The sequence below is a fragment of the Plectropomus leopardus genome, chromosome 6 (assembly GCF_008729295.1).
Source record: "Plectropomus leopardus isolate mb chromosome 6, YSFRI_Pleo_2.0, whole genome shotgun sequence".
Classification (NCBI taxonomy): domain Eukaryota; kingdom Metazoa; phylum Chordata; class Actinopteri; order Perciformes; family Serranidae; genus Plectropomus; species Plectropomus leopardus.
The window spans coordinates 16045487-16066456 of record NC_056468.1 but is presented as its reverse complement, the minus strand read 5'-3'; the positions used below and the strand labels follow the sequence as shown (position 1 = coordinate 16066456).

General features: G+C 37.7%; 1 protein-coding gene across 2 annotated transcripts in view; it reads right to left on the bottom strand.

The window, feature by feature from the left end:
* Nucleotides 1-20970, bottom strand: part of tmem161b (transmembrane protein 161B) — a 34783-nt gene that overhangs the window by 11873 nt on the left and 1940 nt on the right. Inside the window, exons 3-5 of one of the 2 annotated variants that reach the window (XM_042488267.1) lie at nt 20337-20480; nt 1324-1427; nt 116-196 (exon numbers count right to left, since the gene is read on the bottom strand). In XM_042488267.1, coding sequence (XP_042344201.1) covers nt 116-196; nt 1324-1397 — 155 coding nt within the window. In that variant the 5' untranslated portion in view covers nt 1398-1427; nt 20337-20480. Of the gene's footprint in view, nt 1-115; nt 197-1323; nt 1428-7452; nt 7658-20336; nt 20481-20970 lie in introns of those variants that run through there. The other variant, XM_042488266.1, reaches the window with a different exon arrangement.

Sequence of the window (20970 nt, the reverse complement as noted above, 5' to 3'; positions counted from 1 at the left end):
TTCCTCTCTGATGAAAGGGGTGCCTTTCGTACCTTCTCTGTGCCACTGCATCTCCCCAACCCCCAAACAATAGCCCTTCTTCATTCCAGCCCCCCCCCCCCCCCCCCCCGCCTACCTGTCTTTCTTCTTCTGTCCTTTTTGTTTCCCAGCTAAGCTCCTCAACTCATCTTCCGTAGGGTGCTGATACCACCGCAGACTGTGAACAAAGAAAAGGAGAAAGATGTGGAATCAGGCTCAGACATGGACAGAGAAGGGAAAAGTAAGAGGACACAATAAAACAGATATTTTCTAAGAAATAACTGAAAAACTACACCTAAAATTTGCATTATCTAATTATTAAGACATACAATGTAAAATATTTATCATATTGATTCTGGAGTATGGAAATAGGAAGAGTAATTTGAACTTAACCAAGAGAAATATTGTATAATCACATCTCTGTTCACTTGGAGAATTCACTTACTTATATTGCCTTTACATCACACCTAAAATCAAAAATCTCATTGAAAAATGCTCTAAATAGCGGTGATGTTCTTGATTGTAACGCTTAAAGCCTTAATTTTGAACAGTTCTGAGCTTTATGATTAGCTCCCAAACAACATACTCACACAAAACAGACATCTCTCGGAGATTTGTTTCGTATCAGTGCCTCTGATACACATCTAAAAGGCACTTGTAAGAGGCTTTACAACAGCAAGGTTATCTGTCCTTAAGGACTGAGCTTGAAATATGAGCTAATTTAAGAGCATCCATTTGAAGACAAACATTTTAGGCACCCTCTTTAACTTTGTTTAGAAACCCTCTTGTCAGAGGAAGCACTCCGTGTGGTAGAGGAGGATAGAAGGAGCACAGCTTGTTTTTCCCCTTGTACATTTATTTATTATGGAAAATTAATTACAAAATATTCTGGAGGGACACTCTAGGCCTCCTGCTCAGGGCGAAAGTTTTCAGAAAAATGTTTCAACAGTGCCCTGAAAAGAAAAATGAATTAATTATTAAATGTGTTCCAAGAAGTTGTTTACTGAAAAAACATATGTGGCACTAATTAGGGGAAATGAGGCGGGCACTTTATTTTTATGCGGCATCTTCTCGTGTTATCCCAATATTTTGATGCCCTTTTGCCTTTGCAGTGTGATTTAATCATTCTTTTTCTTCTTCTATCGAAAACCTTTTGAACACTCAGTCGTCTGAGTAAACATTTTGCTCCCCATTGTTCTGGACACTTTTTGAAATAAACTTCTCATATAGCAAGCTAACTGAAGAAATCAAACTGCAGCTTTTAGAGAAACCATCTGAAACAACATGTATGGGGTTCTGCATTACCTGCCACTGCAGAGTAGCCATCTTGCGAAGGAATAATGAGGTATGATTTTCTGAATTACACTGGCCATTACCATGGTAACCACCAGCTGCACACCAATCACACCCTGTGGAAATAGGATGGGGGTTTAAGTCACATTTAAATAGTAATTATACATGTCATAAAGCAGTTTCACATATGAGGTACAGGTTTATATAGACTTAAAGGCTGAATATATTCCAACTGTACCTTAGAAAGTGTTTCACATTCAATTTGAAATACCAAATTCAGTGTTAGATCGAAAGTCTTGGCATCTGATATACCAACATATACAAACTATACATATGTGTGTCATATTATAAATCAAACTTTAACACTGCCTTTAATGTTTCTGAGAAAAAATCTTTGGCAGTATGCCGAGTGAATGTAGGTTGAAGGTTCTACTTGTATAGAAAATCTCGGGTGTGTATTGATTATTATAAATGCTTTTGATTGGCATGACTTCGTGGCTCTCTCCTCTTGATGATAGTGTCGCCAAAGGCAAAGCATAAGCTAGTTGGTTTAAACCTCTCTACATGAGACACCACAGCATGTTTTCTTTGTGAATACTTTGGGAGGTGAAGCTGTTGAAAGACTACAACCTTGATTAAGATCAGGAGCTCAAACACAGAATGACCTTCATTTCACTTTAAACGTAGATGGAAAGGGCACTTTCCAGGAGTTAAACATTTCACTTGAACCAAAAACAAGAATCAGGCCATGTTAGATTCCTCAGAGCACTTCTTTTTCTTTTTCTATTTTACCTGAAGCCACCATGTGAATGATATGACAATTTCCTTCTTAATAGGCACCCAGAGTTGTAGAATGAAAAAGAGATGCCGTGACAATCTTTTAGGGTACAAACATACTTTTATTACCATCCTGGCATCCATTCCTAAGTGTCTCATGATCTTAAATTATTCTGTCTATTATTTCCCCAATTAATCAATTAACTGGCCTTGTGTTTGGCCTATGAAATGTAAGAAAATGGTGAAAAATGTTCATCGGTGTTTCCAAAAACCCAAATTGACATCCTCAATGTCTTGTTTTGTCCATATTCCAAAGATTCTCAGTTTACTGTCAACAAACCAGTAAATATTCACATCCAGAAGTGGGAATTTTGACTCTCTTTTTAGAAAGAGATTACTGATTAAACTGATTATTTGATTATCAAAATAGTTGGTGATTAATTTAATAGTTGACAATTAACTTATGGATTGTTGCAGCAATATCTTGATTTATAAGAATTATGTGACATCATGGTAAACAACACGGTACGTGTAAGTGCCTGATCCCGCCACCACTTTTCAGATCTTAAAATGCTTCTCACATGATCACTGGAACAAGTCTACAACTTGCAGCCAGGGGTTGACACAACTAGTGTTGACTGACATAAAAATCTACACCCTGAGGTGTCTGAGATTTGGCAGCCAGAAGAACTTTTTATTCTGTTTCTACCAAAATAGTAGAAACAGAATAATAATCTACTCCTTTTAATATTTCTGGTTGTATCAAGCAATTGTGGGCAATGCAGCAATTAAATGAGAAGGAATTTTTCATGGCACTATACTGGATTTACAGTATTAGCATGTATTTAATACACCAGGTGATTAAAAAAATACATTCACATTTGGCAATTTTATCTGTGAACTGTTCCAGAAAATGAGAAATATAAAGATAGGCAAGGCGGATGCAGTTTTACTTATGGAGTGATAGAGGATTAATATGACCCACCCCAAATGTGACCCCAAAATAAACTTAGGCTGTGTTGCCACATTTACCTTGATGCAACAAATATAATGGTAATTTCAAACACATAAGCTTTTCTACCTTTATATCATAATGCAGTTATACATACATTTTGTGTTCTTCATATTCTATTTTGTCATTTTATATATTTAAATTTCTTCTATATTTTTTATCTTATGTTGTATTCTATTCAAATTCACTATTTTTATTCTTCCTTTATGTGAATTGTTTTGCACCAAAACATCACGTCACATTCCTTGTATATGTAAATGTATTTTGCAATAAAACCAGATTCTGATTCTGATTAGTAACTAACCAACTACTGGAATTTGAGCAGATTTACTGGTGTAGATAAATATAATGTTCACTAAATTACACACTGTCACAATGTCAGCCTCCAAACGCCCCGGGGAATGAACAGTCAGCTCTCCTGTGGTAGGTACCTGAAGATTTAGCAACATAAGGAGCTCAATATCAACCCAGCACACTTAGATCAATACTCACTTAGGCTTAAGGAGGCCAGAATCATTCCCATCATGCTGCGCTTTTATCTGCTCTCTGTAGGTAAGGTCTGCGGGTTGGCATATATTTTTGGAATTCAGGAGGAATCATTTGATATCTGTGCCTACACACACTTGAGCAAAGAGCAGCAATTAGCTAACTAATCCCAAATACAATAGTTTCCCCCCTTAATATCATGTATCTGTGCAAGCACCTTGGAGATTTTATTTATTTTTATTTTATTTATTTTTTGCAGGTATATATATATATACCTGCAAACTCATCATCTTCATGTACAACAATAAATCCAGTAGCCCTATTTGTCATCTCAACATGATCCTACACATCAATATTAGGCTAATTAAAATTCCCTGCCCTAATTACAACCTAGTTAACACAGCCTACATCCTAGAGCGGCAATGATTAATGGATTGACAGAAAATTATTTATATATTTTGATAAGTAAATAATCTTTTAAGCGTTTTTTTTAATGAAAAAAACCAAATATCTGCTAGCTTAATGCTTCTTAAATGCGATAATTTCATGGTTTCTTTGTCAAACATGATAACAAACTGAATCGTTTTTCATTTATGGACTGTTGGTCGGATAAAATACAAACAAACCATTTGAAAACATCAACTTGGCCTCTGGGAAATTAAATGGCATGTTTCTTTGTTTTGTTACATTTTTTGACAAATCCAGGAGATAATTGAGCATATCAGTTGATAGTGAAAATAATTGTTAAATGCAACACTACTAAATTTATCCTAAAAGAGAAATTTGGAATGCTAATTTCACTTTGCCTAACTGGCGTATTGGTGGCAATTTTGAGAATTGTTTGTCATTTTAGTCTTTACAGTTTTTACACAAGTTTTTAGCTCATTCTGATGGTTCATTGTTGATGTCAAAAATTACATCAACAATAAAACTCCTATATTTGCTTATTTTACAAGAAATTGAGATTGAGGTCCACTGAAAGTAGCTGAACCTCACACATATAATATAAGACTGGACTACTTTATCAAACTGAACAACCATGTTGACCATGGAGTAGGAGGAGGAGGTGACACCTAGACAAAGGTGATGAGGCCAGACCTGTACACTAGACCTAGATTTTGGATTGGTCAAGGGGATCCCCAGTGTCACCCAGCATGGGGCAAGCTCCAAAAGCTAAAGTCAATACCTCTTCTAGAGTCACAGAGGGAGGAGTGGGTGCCAATAATTTGGCAATTATACTCACTAGGATGTGATGCGTGACCAAACACAACATCTCCAACTCAAGATATTCTCTCTGGGAGTAATGGTCAGGCTATATAGGTCAAAAGCACACAGCCTTAGTTGGTGGATGCTGACCACTCCCTACAGGGGCCCTGCAGGGATCTTAGGCCTGGGGGAAATTGAGCCAGCATGGACTCTCTTATCTTTCCCAGTCCGCTTGACCCCCTCCACACAACTACCAAATGAAATCTGTAGGGGGTAAGGAGTGGGAGCTGCAGTGATAACCACCATCCATAAGAGCTCAAACACCTCACTACTAGTTTGCCCATGAAACTAACTCTGAAACAGTGAGACCCCTCACTGACCATTCATCTTAGCTACTCTTGAGGGTAGTTAATTTCTCTCTGAAAACTGTTCAACAACTGAGTGCTGAAAACAATCTGGTTAGAGATGGGACATACTGTATATCTGGAGTGTCAAATACTTTTTGAGTGGGGGCCAGATTAGATAATGTGAAAATACCTTGGGACAAGTTGCTTCTTGCTTCACTTAAATTACTGGAAAAAAAATACATACAAATGACACAAACACAAGTGTTTCATTTTGAGGTGAAAAAGTATTCACCTTTGCCATGGCCATGTCTGCTACCGTGCAGGAAATACATGCAGTTAGATGACCGTAAGTTTGCTTGTTTACCGTCTATCGATGAAAACACGTTATTTTCGCCTGCATAGTTCCTACTTTGTGCATATCGGCAAACTGTATGATTGTCCTGCCGTCGTGAGGTGAATGAAAATAAACACCAAGTGATCTTTCTTGATTAACCAATATGTAATAATCAAATAGTAAATTTTGAAAAACAAGCAAAGGGCCATTTAAAATCAGTCTGAGGGCCAAAACTGGCCACCATGCAAGACTTTGGACATGGCTGCTGTGTATCAAAAGGGGCCTAACATTAATATTGTAGTAAGAGCCTACTAGACATATTGAATGTTTTTTTATTTCTGTGATATGCTGTAGCTAACGTTTTTATTTTTTCCCTCTCCTAGTATTACAGTATAACCTGGTGGTGCAAGAAGAAAATGGAAATGTTCACACCTTTTCTGACCCTTCGACCTGCTTGATTTGACGGATGAATGATGCTACCTGCCTGGCAACTACTGTCCTGCACAAGCTGCTGTAACAGGGGACACCATTCAGGAGATTGATAGTATGATATGAAGAACAAATATGAATCAACACAACTAAGTAGTCACAACACAAATCCAAACAAAGTAAATTAATAATAGTAATAGCAATTAATCAAAGAGAAATTCCCCAAAATGCTGCATTTAATCTTATGTCACTGTATATAAAGTCAGATTTACTTGTGCTCTTGTTGTAATTCAAGATAACATCTGTGTTTTGTAGGGAATTATGGGGTTTTGTAACAAAATAACACTATGACTGCATGCATTTATAACTGCCAATGTGATGACTAATATATGCTAAACTGTAAGAAGAAATGTGCAAACAGTGCAACTTGCAGTCAATGTCTATCAATTTCCCGATCAATTTCAAATCCGGATGTAATCATTATACTGGCAGGTTTTATCAAACACTAGAAATTAAATTCTTCTTCTTCTTCTAGGTTTTATGGTGGGTGGCAACCAGCATTAAGGTGCATTACCGCCATCAACTATGTTATAGTGTTATAGAAAAAGAAACCACTAATATTACTGAATTATCTTTATTAGCCCAATTTCTTTTAAATATTGATCAAATTTTCCATGAACCAATCTGAAATACATTTTTTTACATCTTCAACTCCCAGCTTCCTGATTTCCATCTTCAGTTTTTCTCTTTCTTGAAAATACTTTGTCAGTGTAAAACTGCATGCTCCACTGATTCTTTTTAATAGAAATAACCACATGCTCCTGACGGATGGTTGTATTTTTTAGTTAAGTGTTTTATTCTATCTGGTATGTTTCATCCTTAATGAACATCGTCCTCTTCAGCTCATATCTTCACTGCTCATGGTGCTCGCTTGTTGTTGTATTGTATATAGATGTTGTCTCATGTCCCAGGTTCCCAGCTGTTCTGCCACTGTGTGAAATAAAATTAAACTACCAAAGTGCTTAACAAATGCTTGTTAAATTACGAATAAATTACACCAAAGCTCACCACAGCTCCTCTGAGGGCATCCTAAGGTCAAACTGTGCAGGTCAGGCAGGTGAACACACCTCTCTCACAGGTATCCTGCATGCTAGCTGAATGGCATGCTAGCTGCCTGTCGTATGATTCATGCTGGCATAAATCTTCAACCTCTAACCTGCACCTCTAGCAAATGTCAGTTCTCCCAAACACCATCTGAATAGATACCACTTAAAACAGTCACCGTTATGGTGTATTAACATCACTAGGCTGTAGGTCTCTTTTGGCTAACGCTAGCTAAAGAGCTACACTGACCAGCCGGATACAGGCACCTGCTATGGCTAGCAAGCTAGGCTAACGCTATACAGCAATCGCAATAACAAATTGGCTGAATCATAAATCGATCAGCAACGTCGCAGTACATGAAGAATGATATTGCAACTGATGCTGTATCAATATAGTGCAACAAATATCAGAAATCGTTGCGCTCAGGTGCTCGCTTTTCCACTCACCATGTTGATGCAGTGCAGCTGAAAAGGACTCTACCCCGACAACACTGAGCACCCCGAGTCGGAAATCAAGCGGCGAGGAGCACATAAGCCCTTTTGGCGATGGTTATGCACAAAACGAAGGGGTTTCTCATTCAAATTCTCCTCGTATCCTCGCAGAGATGTGTTACATCGTCAAAAATCAACCTCCGCTCCCAAGTATTTTCAACTGCAGTAGAGGTCACGCTAAAACTCTGTGCTAGCAGGTGTCTTTGGATACGCCTGTGCACAAATAATTGCAAAAAGAGAATTTAGTTACACACACTCTCACAAATTAAAATGGGGCTGTCATAATAAAATAAAGTGAATGCAAAGGTTTACCCTGTGATTGTAAATGTGGCTTTAAAAATACATACACTTTTTAATTTTAAACAGGATTTTACAAGATCACTATAAGTATGCATTAGGACCTCTGCAACCGGAAGAGAGCAAAGAGACAGACACAAGCCTGTGCGCTACACATGACAGGTTACACCTTTACACACAGTCTGCGGTTTGGAATAACACACATATACTGGTTATTGCTCCATAGAAAATCTGTGTCCATAGAGGAATGGAGTGCCAACGGGATTTGTGCTGTTGCTCACTTAATGAATGATAATGGAAATGTGTTAAAACATAAGGAATTTTATGAGAAATACCACCTTAAATGCACTTTTTAGAACTATAACAGACTGATAAAAGCCTTTCCAGTCTCACTTCGGTCAGTGGAGACGAAGAAGACATTCTACCAACAGAGTTACTGTAAATCTATTAAATACACGTTTCCCTAATCAAGTAAAACAAAATTATACTCTGAAGGAGTTTGATGTTGAAGAGGTTAAGAAAATAAGGAAAACATATATATTTCATTCCACTTTCACCTAAGGTAAAAGGGTTGAACTTCAAAATTTTGAATAAGATTCCTCCAACGAATGAATTTTTAAAATTAAGGTTTAATGTTGATACAAAAATTTTTTAGCATTTTGTGAAAGAGAAATCGAAAATTGGAACATGTGTTTTTATATTGCGATCCAGTGCAGTCCTTCTGGAGTGATATGCAAGGCTGGGTACGGTCTAGGGAGGTGGTGTTGTCACCCTCGACAACTACAACAGTCAAATTTGGTGTTTGTGTTAAGGAAAAGGATGTGGACTTTGTCTCAATATTATCTTGTTACTGGGGAAGTTTTGCATACCTAAATATAGTCAATAGACTAAACCCAGAAGAATTGGAACAATGAGTTAAAACTCTTGAGTAAGTCACTGAAACTTGTTAAAGACAAGTAAGTTCTTAAGCTGTTTTCATTACTAAATGTATTTTAGTTGATGTAGCCCTGATTTTTATATACATACATACATATATATTTTGCTCTGTTTCTGTTCTATTTTTTATATTCAATTTTTGCTCTGTTTCTGTTCTTCAATTAATTTTTTTTAAAAATATATTTTATTTTTGCTCTCTCTCTCTATATATATATATATATGTCTGTCACAGAGTAGTTTGCACTTTAACAAGTCAAGACAAATACAGTCTCCCAGTTTCTGCTTTGGCTGATCTGCCTCTCGGGTTGTTTTTATTGACAGCATACATTGTACTTTGGTAAATGACGCAGTAGGCTGTCTCTCGTCTTTAGCACGGTGACATTATTATCAACATAAGGTTTGAGTGATCATATAGTAGACCATTGCACATTTTTTATACGTTAACTTTTTGTAATGCAGTTTATGGAGTGCTTTTCTACAATTAAGTAAACCCTCTGAGTGCTTCTTTCACCACTTCAAATGAGAATTTGTCTTAATGCACTGAGGCGGCAAATGAGTGGAGATCCAAAAGAAATATACCTGAGTGAAGAATTATTGGTAAAGTTCACCAACAATTTGGCATTAGGCCTACTTATTAAATCTCTTGATTAATTCAGTAAAGGAGTTTGTTTTTTTTTTCTTTTGTATTTACCATTATATGTGAGTTGTTAACATATTAGGCCTATATTTAGGAGAAAAACTTAATTACATCAGTTTAAAAAGTGTTAGAATGACATAATGTGCATTCTGTTTACAGCATGCTTCAGACAAAATTAAATGCTGAACACTTAAACCCAAAGCAAACATGTTTATGCATTTGCATTTGTGACTGTAGATACAGAGTGGCATGAACATCAACCTATGGGTATGAAAGGGCTAGACTGTATTTGCACATGCGCATATGTTGGCTAAGCCCTCCTCTCTTATTGCAGGGATACCTACCCCACCCCCTTGATGCATCGCACCAGCCCCTCGTGGCATGTCGACACACACACATACACACTGCAGGAGTATGTTTCCACGCTGTCTCAATCTACTCTCCTGCACATCTCTCCTGTTAAAAAAAAATGAAGATTCAGCTCTGAGGCCTAGGAGGTATCTCTCTAAAGATTGCTGTTTACTAATGATGATGTCAGCAATGAATGCAATTAAGTTAAAGTGATGCAGTAATTCACATGAGAACAGCTTTTTTTTCCACATCAAGACACATGAAATCTTTAGAATTCTGAAAACAGGATGTTGTTTCACAAAAGTGGCTCGAGAGAGACACTGACAATGTTTTATTTCAGTATCTGGGTTATTCCATACATTTCCCACTGATTTCTTTTTAATTTATAATTGAAGGGAGTCTTGTACTGTACATTCTCCTCGTTGTATTCCATATCACACTCAGCACTATTACTGCTGCTGTTTGAACTCTATTCTCTCTGGAGCTCGTGTTTTTTTCTTCGTCTTTTCTTATTCAGTGTTGTCTGTTCTTTTTAGTCAGGCTTGTTATTTTTAGATGAAACATAATAGCCAGGATCTTCAGTGTACTGTGAGAGTTTCACACCCCTTCCTAGTGTTTAATCCATATGACATCTCCTCCGTGCCTACTGGTTCCTTTGAGTTTCAACTCACAAGCCTTACAATATAAATAAAGATGATGAGAATATTACAGTAAAAATCTCAGCCTAGTCAATCAAATAGACTCATTGTTCAGTGTCACGATTCATTTTTAATGGCAGTGCTTTTTGTGTGTGAGTGCTGGTGAGCATTATACATCGTTTCCTTCTTTTATTAATCAAACAACAGTTTGAAATGTGTGTCACTGATCTCAGCAGTATACCTCGAAGCAGAGGAGGAAAGTGGAACAAAAATCCATGTCAACTCGTCACCAGTAAGACTGAAAATGGTTCAGAATGTAATTCTCTTTGGTGCAGTGCCTCCTTCTCCATTCTCTGTAATCTACAAGAATGCAAATTACAATGCAAATGCAAATACTACTGAATAATTTATGTGTAGTGTAGAGTTCCTTTACAGAAACTGGGAGCTTTTTGCTTAAATAGAGTAATGTGGCATTCGGAGCACACATTTGGTTAACCGCAGAAATATACCATAGACATTCACTGTGTAAAAATCAGTACACCAATTTAGTGAAGGTTTTGAAGGATTAAATAAAGAATGCACAATCTCATTTGCTGAATAATATTATCTCAGTGCTGAATTCTGAAGTCAAGCTCTGGACACCTCAATAAACAGACATTTTTTTTAGTCATACTTGTTACACATCAGATTTTATTTTACATTCTCAATTCCTCTTTGGTGCAGATGTGTAATTCATCCCACTCTAACCTGACAAAAGCGCAATAGCAGACAAAATTTGACTTTACTTTACTTTAAGTAGGTTATAGCCAACAGCAGTTTAATTATTTTTCATTTATTCCCATGTTCACTGTAGCTGATAGTTACCATATGTAAATGTCAACTCAACCCACTGTTGACATTAGATCCCGTTTTCAGATACCACAGTGCCTTTGCATCCAACGCAGAATCAGGGCCTTTCAAGGTCCCCATTAAAAACGTGTATCTATTTCTATAAATTAAATTGAAATGTGCAAAATGTCTTCATATTTTGTGTGGCGGCTGGGAAAAAAATTACCTATTACAATTAATGGTGTTCATATAAACTTTAACACATAACATTGTTTTTTCTTTAGAAAAAAATGCTTCAGTTTCTATCCTAACTTGTGGCTGCATTCAGTCTTCTCCCTCGGCAGTTTTTCCATCAGGGATTGTAATTAAGCAACAGCATTCATGAGTGGGCATGCTCATTTAGCCTGCGTCTGGGCTTAGACAGCTTTAGAGGGATGAAAGAACAAATCCTGGTGGAACAAGGCAATGTATGCTATAGCTAAAGTGAAAACATTGCAGACAGAATAACAACTACTCCAAAACTTTATATGCATGTTTCTTTTAAGGGTTAGGCTTGCAACATACAGTTGGGGTTTGGGTTTTTTTGGGAAAGGGTTGCAACTTATTTGAGCATTTTGTCATTTGGAAATGTGCATCTTTTCTGTTCTTGATGTGCTTTAGTTTGTAAATATTGCTCTGTTATGTACTTTCATGGTAGTGAAAAATGTTTTTGTAAGCGCATTTTCATTCTTATTTTCATCTGAATTATTTTCATATTTTTGCTTATGTATAAACAGAGTATGAGGAGCCTTGAAATTCTTCTATTTTATAATTGAGGTATCTTTTATATGCACACTTTTATGCATACAGGCTTACATTACTATGATAACAGGGGTTAAAATTGTAAATTAGGGTACATGGTGTGGACAGGTGGAGCATTGTCTTTGGATGAGGTTAACATAATAAAAATAACAATAATAGAATTGCTGGCATTGGTGCTTTCTATGACAGTAACATTAAATCTGTTTAAAATGTGTTTTAAAAATATATACTGTATGTTACACTACAATTTTACATAATGATGCCATTCTGTTCTCATTTGAATATGAAACGGCCGCAGAAATGTAATTAATTTGACGCTTGGTGATGCTGTCTCGGTATATTCTAGATGTTTTTTCTCTGTAAACCATGAGCTGAATATGTTCAGACTGATATATATATATATATATGTTTTTGTAAGCGCATTTTCATTCTTATTTTCATCTGCAAAATCATTTTATATATATATATATATATATATATATATATATACATACAGTATATATATATATATATAAGGATTTTGACATTTCACAGTATCCAAAGCTACCACACTTTGTTAAAAGAATATATAGATTTCACTTTTGCAAAGTGTGACATTTAAACTTTGATGCTCTTTATTTAAGTCCTTTATTCTACACTGCTAAAGTTTATGATTTTAAGGTGCACCAAAAATTTAAATTTAAAGGCAATTTAAATGTCTTTTTTTTAACTGAACTGGGTTCTGGTTTCCATTGGGTCATATTTCTTGTTGTTAATACCTGTCTGAAATCCACAAAATCAATTAATTGAGTGTGCGGTTTGGCTTGATCTGTATATTCTTGTTTTACTCTATATTTCATTGCCTGCTCTAAAACTCTATTGTCTGTTGAAGTCGCAGGAAAACACAGCAGAGCGCCATTGCAGCACCAGGAAATATTAATGCTGCTTTTTTCCCCCTATTCAATTGAAGACTGATTTATATCAGAATTAGGCTACAGTGTGCAAATGTGTGTGTGCACATACAGCAACAGACACACTGAGAAATAAAGGCAGAGCTAGAGGGAGAGGGAGAGAGAGAGAAGCTCATTATAATCAGGCAATTATGCTGGCAGAATTAGAAGCGTCCTTATTTTCTCTTGTGGCAGCCTGAGTGTGGAGACGGTTTTTTAAGTGACTGCAGACTAATCCATGGATATAACTGACTATCCTGTGCTAATATGGAGCATCTGTAGTCGTGTATGACAACAAGATTTGGGGGTGAAAGCCTGTGATTTTGGCTTTTTGGAAAACCGGTGACTCAAGCGAGGCTCCCCAGGTTCTGGGCTCTAATTTGCATTGATGAGGATTTTTTTTTTCTTTTTCTCTCCTGGTTGAGGTTTTGGCTCAGCGGTAGTGAGTGAGAGACGAGGGCAGTTACACACGCCTACAATGCAGGACCATGGCTGTACACAATCAGTGCCCTCCAAACAGTGGTATAAAATTATATTGCATGTTTTTTGAGACATTTTTTTCAATTTAATTTGGTGCATTGTTGCTGTTTTTGATGTTAATGTTAGTAAGTGCAAAGTGTGTGTGTGTGAATGAGGGTGTGTATGTGTGTGAGTGCATCATGTATGCTTTATCGTTTAAACTGAAATACATTTTCATTATAAATTATAATTTTTAGAGACATAAAAATAGTTTTGAATAACTAGAGCTTTTCAAGAAAAAATGTAAAAAAAAAATGTAATGTGATGACTATCATGTAATAAAATGTGTAAAAAAAAATACAATGAAAGTCTTACTACGTTCATCTGTTTGTGAAAACTCTTAAATCTAAATAAACGCACTGTTGTCATTATTGAGTAAAGATTTGACACATATGTGATTGTGCACCAACGGCATGTTCACGCTAAAGACTTTGACCTTAGGTCAAGGGTGTTTGACCTGCATTTGACTCTTGACCTCTACTACATGTCTTATCAACTCGCCTGTTAATGTGTATTGATCATCCCTCCCTTGAGACAGAGAGACTGAAACATTTATTTTTAGTTTAAAAAAAAATTTGAGTTCCTAGGGTTTTGGGTTTTTTTTTACAGCTTAAACAGGCACTTGCAAAGATACTGAAATAAGATTTTTCCCTTGTTCTTTTAGAATTTAAAAAGTCCTAAAATTACAACAAAATAAGCACTGCAAATTTTTTCCCTGGAGTATTTTTGCTTTAAATGACAATATATAACAGATATAAAGACATCTTTATTGTCTGTCTTTAGGACACAGGCTGAGTATCAAATCCCTGCCCATTTTCCACTTGCAAAAAAACAGTGAAATGTGCATGGAATTTGACAATAGGGATTGTCTACGTGTGTGTTGGAAGAGGGGGTTTTAAGATGAAGTGGAGTGACGACTCCCTGAAAGTTCTCAGGGAAGTGCTTGTGTCTGGCCGTGCAGCAGGCAGCTGATTTGGGATAGGGCGTTAGCATAACAAAGGGCCTGAGCCTGTGAACTTGGGGCACCTTTCGACCCTGGCACTGTGGGGATGAATAGTCTCTGGGCCTCCCCATAGAGCACCCCCATGGCTAGTCTGATCGTGGCTAAATTGTTAATCAGGGTAATTTAATATAGTTTTCAATATGCCTCATCTCTCATCGGGAAAGCATTCACCGGCTTCTCGCCTTCCCGCCCAAAAAAAGGCCCCCCCCTATTCAACCAGGCGAGACGGGCAGCTGCAGGTCTTATAGCCTTCTCAATTGAAATGTTCAAACATCAACAACACGAAGGCCTCGGCCCTCTGTTTGTGCGCGTGTGTGCATATGTGTTTGTGAATGTGCACTGGTGTGAGGCGCTCTTCTGTCTTTCTTCCAAACTTGAGCATGAAAGATGATTCAAGCATAAATGTGTAAATCTGAACACACATACAGAAAAACACAGTTAGTGAGTGACAGTGTGAGTGGCAGAGATGATGAAGAGAGATAATAACTTAAAGGCAATTTACTGCACTGTTTCTGGTAACTGAAACAAGTGCAGCCTCACCACCTTTGTTTTCACAAATTGCAAAGCCACATATTTACTTCGACCAATGGTCACAAAAATGAGGCAGTGTCTTTAAGCTCTGACATGACAGACAATCTGTAGCACTCTTCCTCTCTAACCTGAGTGAGGTCACTGCGGGCAGTAACTCTCGCTCTCAGGACAGGTGACGTCAGCTCTCCTGGTTGAAGCGTCCAGTGGCTGAGGTGAGTCATCGGACTCGGGGCCCTAGTTTTAGGCAGTGTGAGTTAGAAACACCCATCCACCCACACGCACACATACAATGCACTCTCACATGCACACACACAGGGCCCGGGTCCTGACTCTACTGTCTATAAATACATACTGTAATCGAGAATGACTCAGACACTTCATTGCTCTCTGTGGGGAGGCAGAAGATGGAGTGGGGAGGACAAGGAGTCTGTAGGCATAATGGAAGAATACAGACAAGACAACGCATTGCTATTATCTCTGCGTACATTTGCGAGCTCTGAGCTGGCATGGTTGCAGAAAATGGAGGACAAAGAACAGGAAGTCTTGAAATACGCTTGGTGACATGTTTAAAGTACTTATTGATTAGGAAAGAAAGTTCAACTACACAGATATGGGACTTAAAATGTAATATGACTTAAAAATGCTCTATCAGTTTTGTTAATTTATGGCAGCTTTGTTACAAATGGATATGTTATGCATTTTTGTTTTCATTCTTTGATTATGCATTTTATGACATAGGCAGCATTAGAAACACCCCTGTCTTCTATAAATTACAACTCTTTACAACTAAGTGAAACCACAAATGTTTAAAGGGCAACGTAATGCTGAGCAAATTTTATTTTCTATTAACATAATGAAGTAATGTTGCTAATTAACATATCTAGCAAGTCACAAAAAAATGCATAATGCATAATGCATAAATGCATCGGCAAAATGTTCACTTAAAATGTATTTCAGTCAAACCTGCCATCCTCCCTAACTACTTCCTTTTGAAGCCTACATGTACATGAACCTAGTGTTTCGTCACCTGAAAGAAACATCTCTTAATGTTACCCAGGCAGTGATCACATTGTTACAACAGCATAATTAAGAAAGCAGTTTTGTAAAGTACAAACGTAATTTGTACGAGACAGGGTTGTACTGAAACTGCTCAGAGAGTCCCTGCCAACATGAGAAGGGTTTTTACTGCAGATGACACAACAATAAGGTATTCGCTTAGATTTTGAATGATGACATATTTTTGCTGATTTATTTATGTGCTCTTGTTACCAAAATATCTCCCATTTTCCCTCAAATGCTCTCACTGTTTTGTTGACTGATATTTTTTGTTCATCACCTTGTCTTGTGAAACTCTTTGTTCCTGGTCAGATAACTAGTGTTGGCATGCACACAATAAAACAATATATTGATGGCACACATGTATGTGCAAACACTAGCTAATTAGCATAGCACCTCGCCATGGCTGTGTGCTAAAAGAGACACCGTGAGTAGTCTCAGGCCAGCAGACCGTGTGCCCTTGTGAGCCACTGAAAAGAGCTGGCCTGCTCTTGTGTACTCTGTCTAAGGCTGTATGTTAATTTACGTCGTGTGACTAGATGATAATTCATGCCTAAATTACCAGACTGCACCCCCCCAGACCCTAAAATCCAGACATGCGTCTATGGGAACCAAGGAAGTCAACATTACTCACATCACCCACACCAAGACTGATTACTTAAGCAGAGTAATACAAAATGAACCATATTTTAACCAAATATTGCATTACTTTTTAATATCACCACTTATTGTTGTAAATTTCTCCAAACAGCATGCACACTAAATACACAGCATTTACCATGTGGTTTATTTTGTTGATTAATTCGTTTTAATAATTAAACAAAATTCTCTAACTACTGTTTGGTAGAATTTCAATAAATTACGGCCTGCATTTTTTTCGACTCTTAAAGTCACTTACTACTTCCTACATGCCTGTAGTCCAAGTTTCCAAGTTTGTGTGTCACTGTGTTTGTTGTTCGGCTAGTACGACAGAAAATAGAATTTATCAACATGGAAACAAAGGTATTATAGGCCCCTGGGGGGTACAGGGTCTAACTGGGGTCAGGACTGTGGGGCCTTGTCTAGACGGCCTGCTTTTGTGGTTGCAGGGTTTCAGCCTCTATCTCACCCTTACAATGGGAGAACTTGACCCGTGTCTCACTGCCGTGGGACTGAGAGACAAGGAGACAGGGAGAGATGGACTGACGAGACAGTGGGTTGGCAGTGAAAGAAGTTTTGGGAAATTAAGTCATAGAGAGACTGACTTTTATAATATTTTAGGGTGTTAAAACTACATAAAAAAATGTACTTTGACTTTTGAACCTTCAAGTTGGGATCATTTCACAGCTTAGGGTTGACCATAACTTCAGGTCTTCCTTTGAGGCTTTACTTTAAAAAACATTCCACTTCCTCTGATTGGGTGCATGACTCCAAACAATACCTAATATAGAAAATATCTTGTCATAAGGCGTTAAAACCAACCAATGAAAATACCAATATGCAGGAACACCAAAACACCCATTAAACGCCAAATACAAATCAATCCCTCCTACTCTCTTAGCTCCCGTCTCGGTGTGTGTGGAGGGTGCAGGGTGCTGCTGCGGGGCATGGTATAATTGAAAGGCTGAAGAAGAACACTGCTTGTTTAAACCAACCAGCAGGCAGCGAGGGCATGATGGGAAAACAAAGCCGGAGCCCCAGGAGTGGGTGACACGACATCTCTAATGGCAGAGCAGAGAGGAACACTGCTTCTGTTTTGTTACCCCTAGTCCTTGTGACAACCAGCAGGTTGAAGATACTACACAGTACAATTCACAAATTCAAATCTGAAGTTTGCACAGCTATATTGAGTTGATTCACCACGATCTGACAGAGCTCTCCTGGGTGCTGGTTAGTGTTATTTTCCTCTTTGTTGTGGAAATATATTGTCAATCATCAGTGTGATTCAAAGAAATTAATTTAGATGCTATGTTGGTTTCATGAGTGTTGGTGTAAATAGTATTCCATATTTTCACCTTTGATTTAGTCATAAATATATGATACAAGGGAAGATGGAGCACTTATGGATTCATTTGCTACTGCACACCTCTTTATTTCCTCACTCCCTTCCACGTACAGTACCTATACACTGTAAATACACATAGCTGTGGACAGTAAATGATAGGTGAGTGAACAGATTGTAGAGACTGTGAATAGGCTGTTCTATTTAAACAATATTGAAAATCTGCAGTGCTCCCTGAGACCCTTCCATTTCACATCTCTGTTGTTTTTTTTCCTCCTATGGATGAGAGTTTGACACCAGCTATATCTCAGCAGTATAAGCTACAGCAGCTGTGAATTCCCTCAAAGCAAATCACCAGGCATGTCTGTCTCTTACTGACCCACATCAGGAATCCCCACCCACCACCTGCAAGACGGCGATTCATTTTAGCCAGCAATAAATATCAATGTTACATATCAATAAACCCATCAGAGAGGTGGGGAGAAATAGCAGGGAGGAAAAGGGGTTAGATTGAAAGGGGGATAGATGGATGTGGGGAATGAGAGAGGGCAGAGATGGGAGAATGGGGACAGAGAGAGAGAGAAGAAGAAAGTGATGGCTGCTCGGTTGTTTCGGGCCCTGTGGTTTCGTGCCTCCTGGGATAGCCGAACACATTGTCAAGATTCTACACTTCAAAATCAATCATTCTCGACTGAGCACAAAGAGAAAGACACACACATTCATACGCATGTGCACACTCACTCACACAAACAAATGTATGTTTGTGTAACATGTTACAGGCAGTGTCTTCTGTTCTTGTCCAGACTACAACAAGGCAGGTCTGACATGTCACAACAGTGAGTTATAGAGGGCCGTTGTGAGGAAGAGGATGTCAGATAACAAACTTTCTCTAAAACGGAAAAACGACAGGGCTGTTTGACCTGTTACATGATCATCTATGTGACTGTAAACCAGGTGTAGCCTGTGTGTGGGGGCATTTCTGCAGTTGCTTGGGGGTACATGGATAGATTGCAGAGTAGCTCTACTAATTAGAAATAAATAGAAATTACAATAAAAAACTAAATCTATATATTGAGTGTGCTGTAACATTTAAATACTGTGTTGTGACTGAGGGTGCAGGAAAACTACAGTCAAGTGTACACAGATCGCACACAGTACATTTGTGATATTTGTATTTGTTATCCTTATTAGGGTGAAATTCCTTATAAAACCCTAGGGGTTTCTTAATCTGACAACCTTGTCTTTTGTTGTTTTGATTTTTGCAAATAAATCACGAAAACATAAAATTGATTGGGAAAACACAGATGGATAAATAGTGAAAAGTGGTAGCGGTATGATGAAAAGTGTAAGAAAAAAGACCTCCACATTGACAGTTCAAGTGTATGAAAAAATAATATCCACTCTCATAGTTAATAGTGTTGTGAAGCATTCACTCTGAAATCAATTCAAATAAAAACTTTTGGAACATGAATGGTGGTGTCGATGAAGGGGTGCTTGAGTTCATCTGACAAGGCTGTGGAGGTATATCAAACAAAACATCTCAGAATAAATGTCAGTTACGTTTGTGTATTTTAAATTTGTATGTTTCAGATGGAACGGATAAGTTGCTATTTTCTTTTCTTTGCTTCAGTTTTCAATTTGATGTCAATGCTGTGCGTAGGTGTAGGCCATGGGACACATCTAGGCAGTGATTACATTCAACACATGTCCACATGGCACAAAAACCAAAACAGATACCATGTTTTGTTGTTGTAAAACACTGTAAATTGTCCTGTCTTATTAGAAATACCCAGTTTTGTCGCCATAAAGTGGCTGGAAAAGGCACTGGTCTTAAACACTGGTCTGATCTGCTACTTAGCAGCTGTCTCACCTCGGTCTCACACCACCCACACTCCCCTCCTTCTCCCCTTGATGAGAGACTCAGCTCATATACATGAAATCTGAACTACGTCACTTTAGAAATTTTTAAATGATACATAGAAAACATACATATAACATCCGGGGTTTGCAGAAACATACAATGCCAATGTGGTGAGGAACGCTGGCAGTGTGGTGGGATTTAATGTTAGGTGGAGGTGCTACCTCATTAAATAACCAAAAAAAGCCAGGCAAGGCTGCCTTGGAAATTTCACCCAAGGAATTATTAAATTTAACAGTACCAATAACAGAAGGCACTCGGGTTCATGATGCTAAAGAGCAGGAATATGTGGTTCCAGTTAAAAAAAAAGCAATTTACTTCATGACAACTTATTGGAATTGTTGAAATACAGAAAAAAAAACTATTGATATGGCACATGAGGGAAAGGGGGACCTAATCAGGGCAGAGTCTTACCAGAGGGGAGATGGGATCGACGAGGGGTGAGAGGGATCCCAAGAAAGAATCACCCCGATCACACGTAACAGTGAAAAATCAAGGCCAGGGATGCACAGCACACAGGAAGAGGACATCAGCACCACCAGCTTGGATGCTCAGCAGCTAAAAGGGTAAGGGAAACACTATAAGTAGGGTCACACTCAAGAAAACAACCCATGTGTACAAAATAAACAAAACTTCTGTAGTTGGGAGCCACATGTTGCAAATTAGGCAAGGTAAGCAAATAAACAAAATAAAATAACTAATCAAAACAACTTACGTCTGCAGCTTATCACAATGAACAAAACGTCATCAAAAACGATTATTAATATAAAGAAATAGAATACCACTCAACTTTATCAGATATCAGAATTAATTAAGCAAAAAATATATTATATATTAGCTGTAGAAAATAGGCAGATGTGTGATGCAGCTGAAACAAAAATGATTCATAAATCACAAAATAATTAAGAAATGAACAAAACTGCAAATTAATCTAAATAATTAATCGAACTAGAAGAATAACAACTGCCTATAGCCCAGTATACACTGCAAATCTGGGCTGTCCCGGATAAAAGATGACCAACATCAGCAAGAAATGTGGCGATATCTT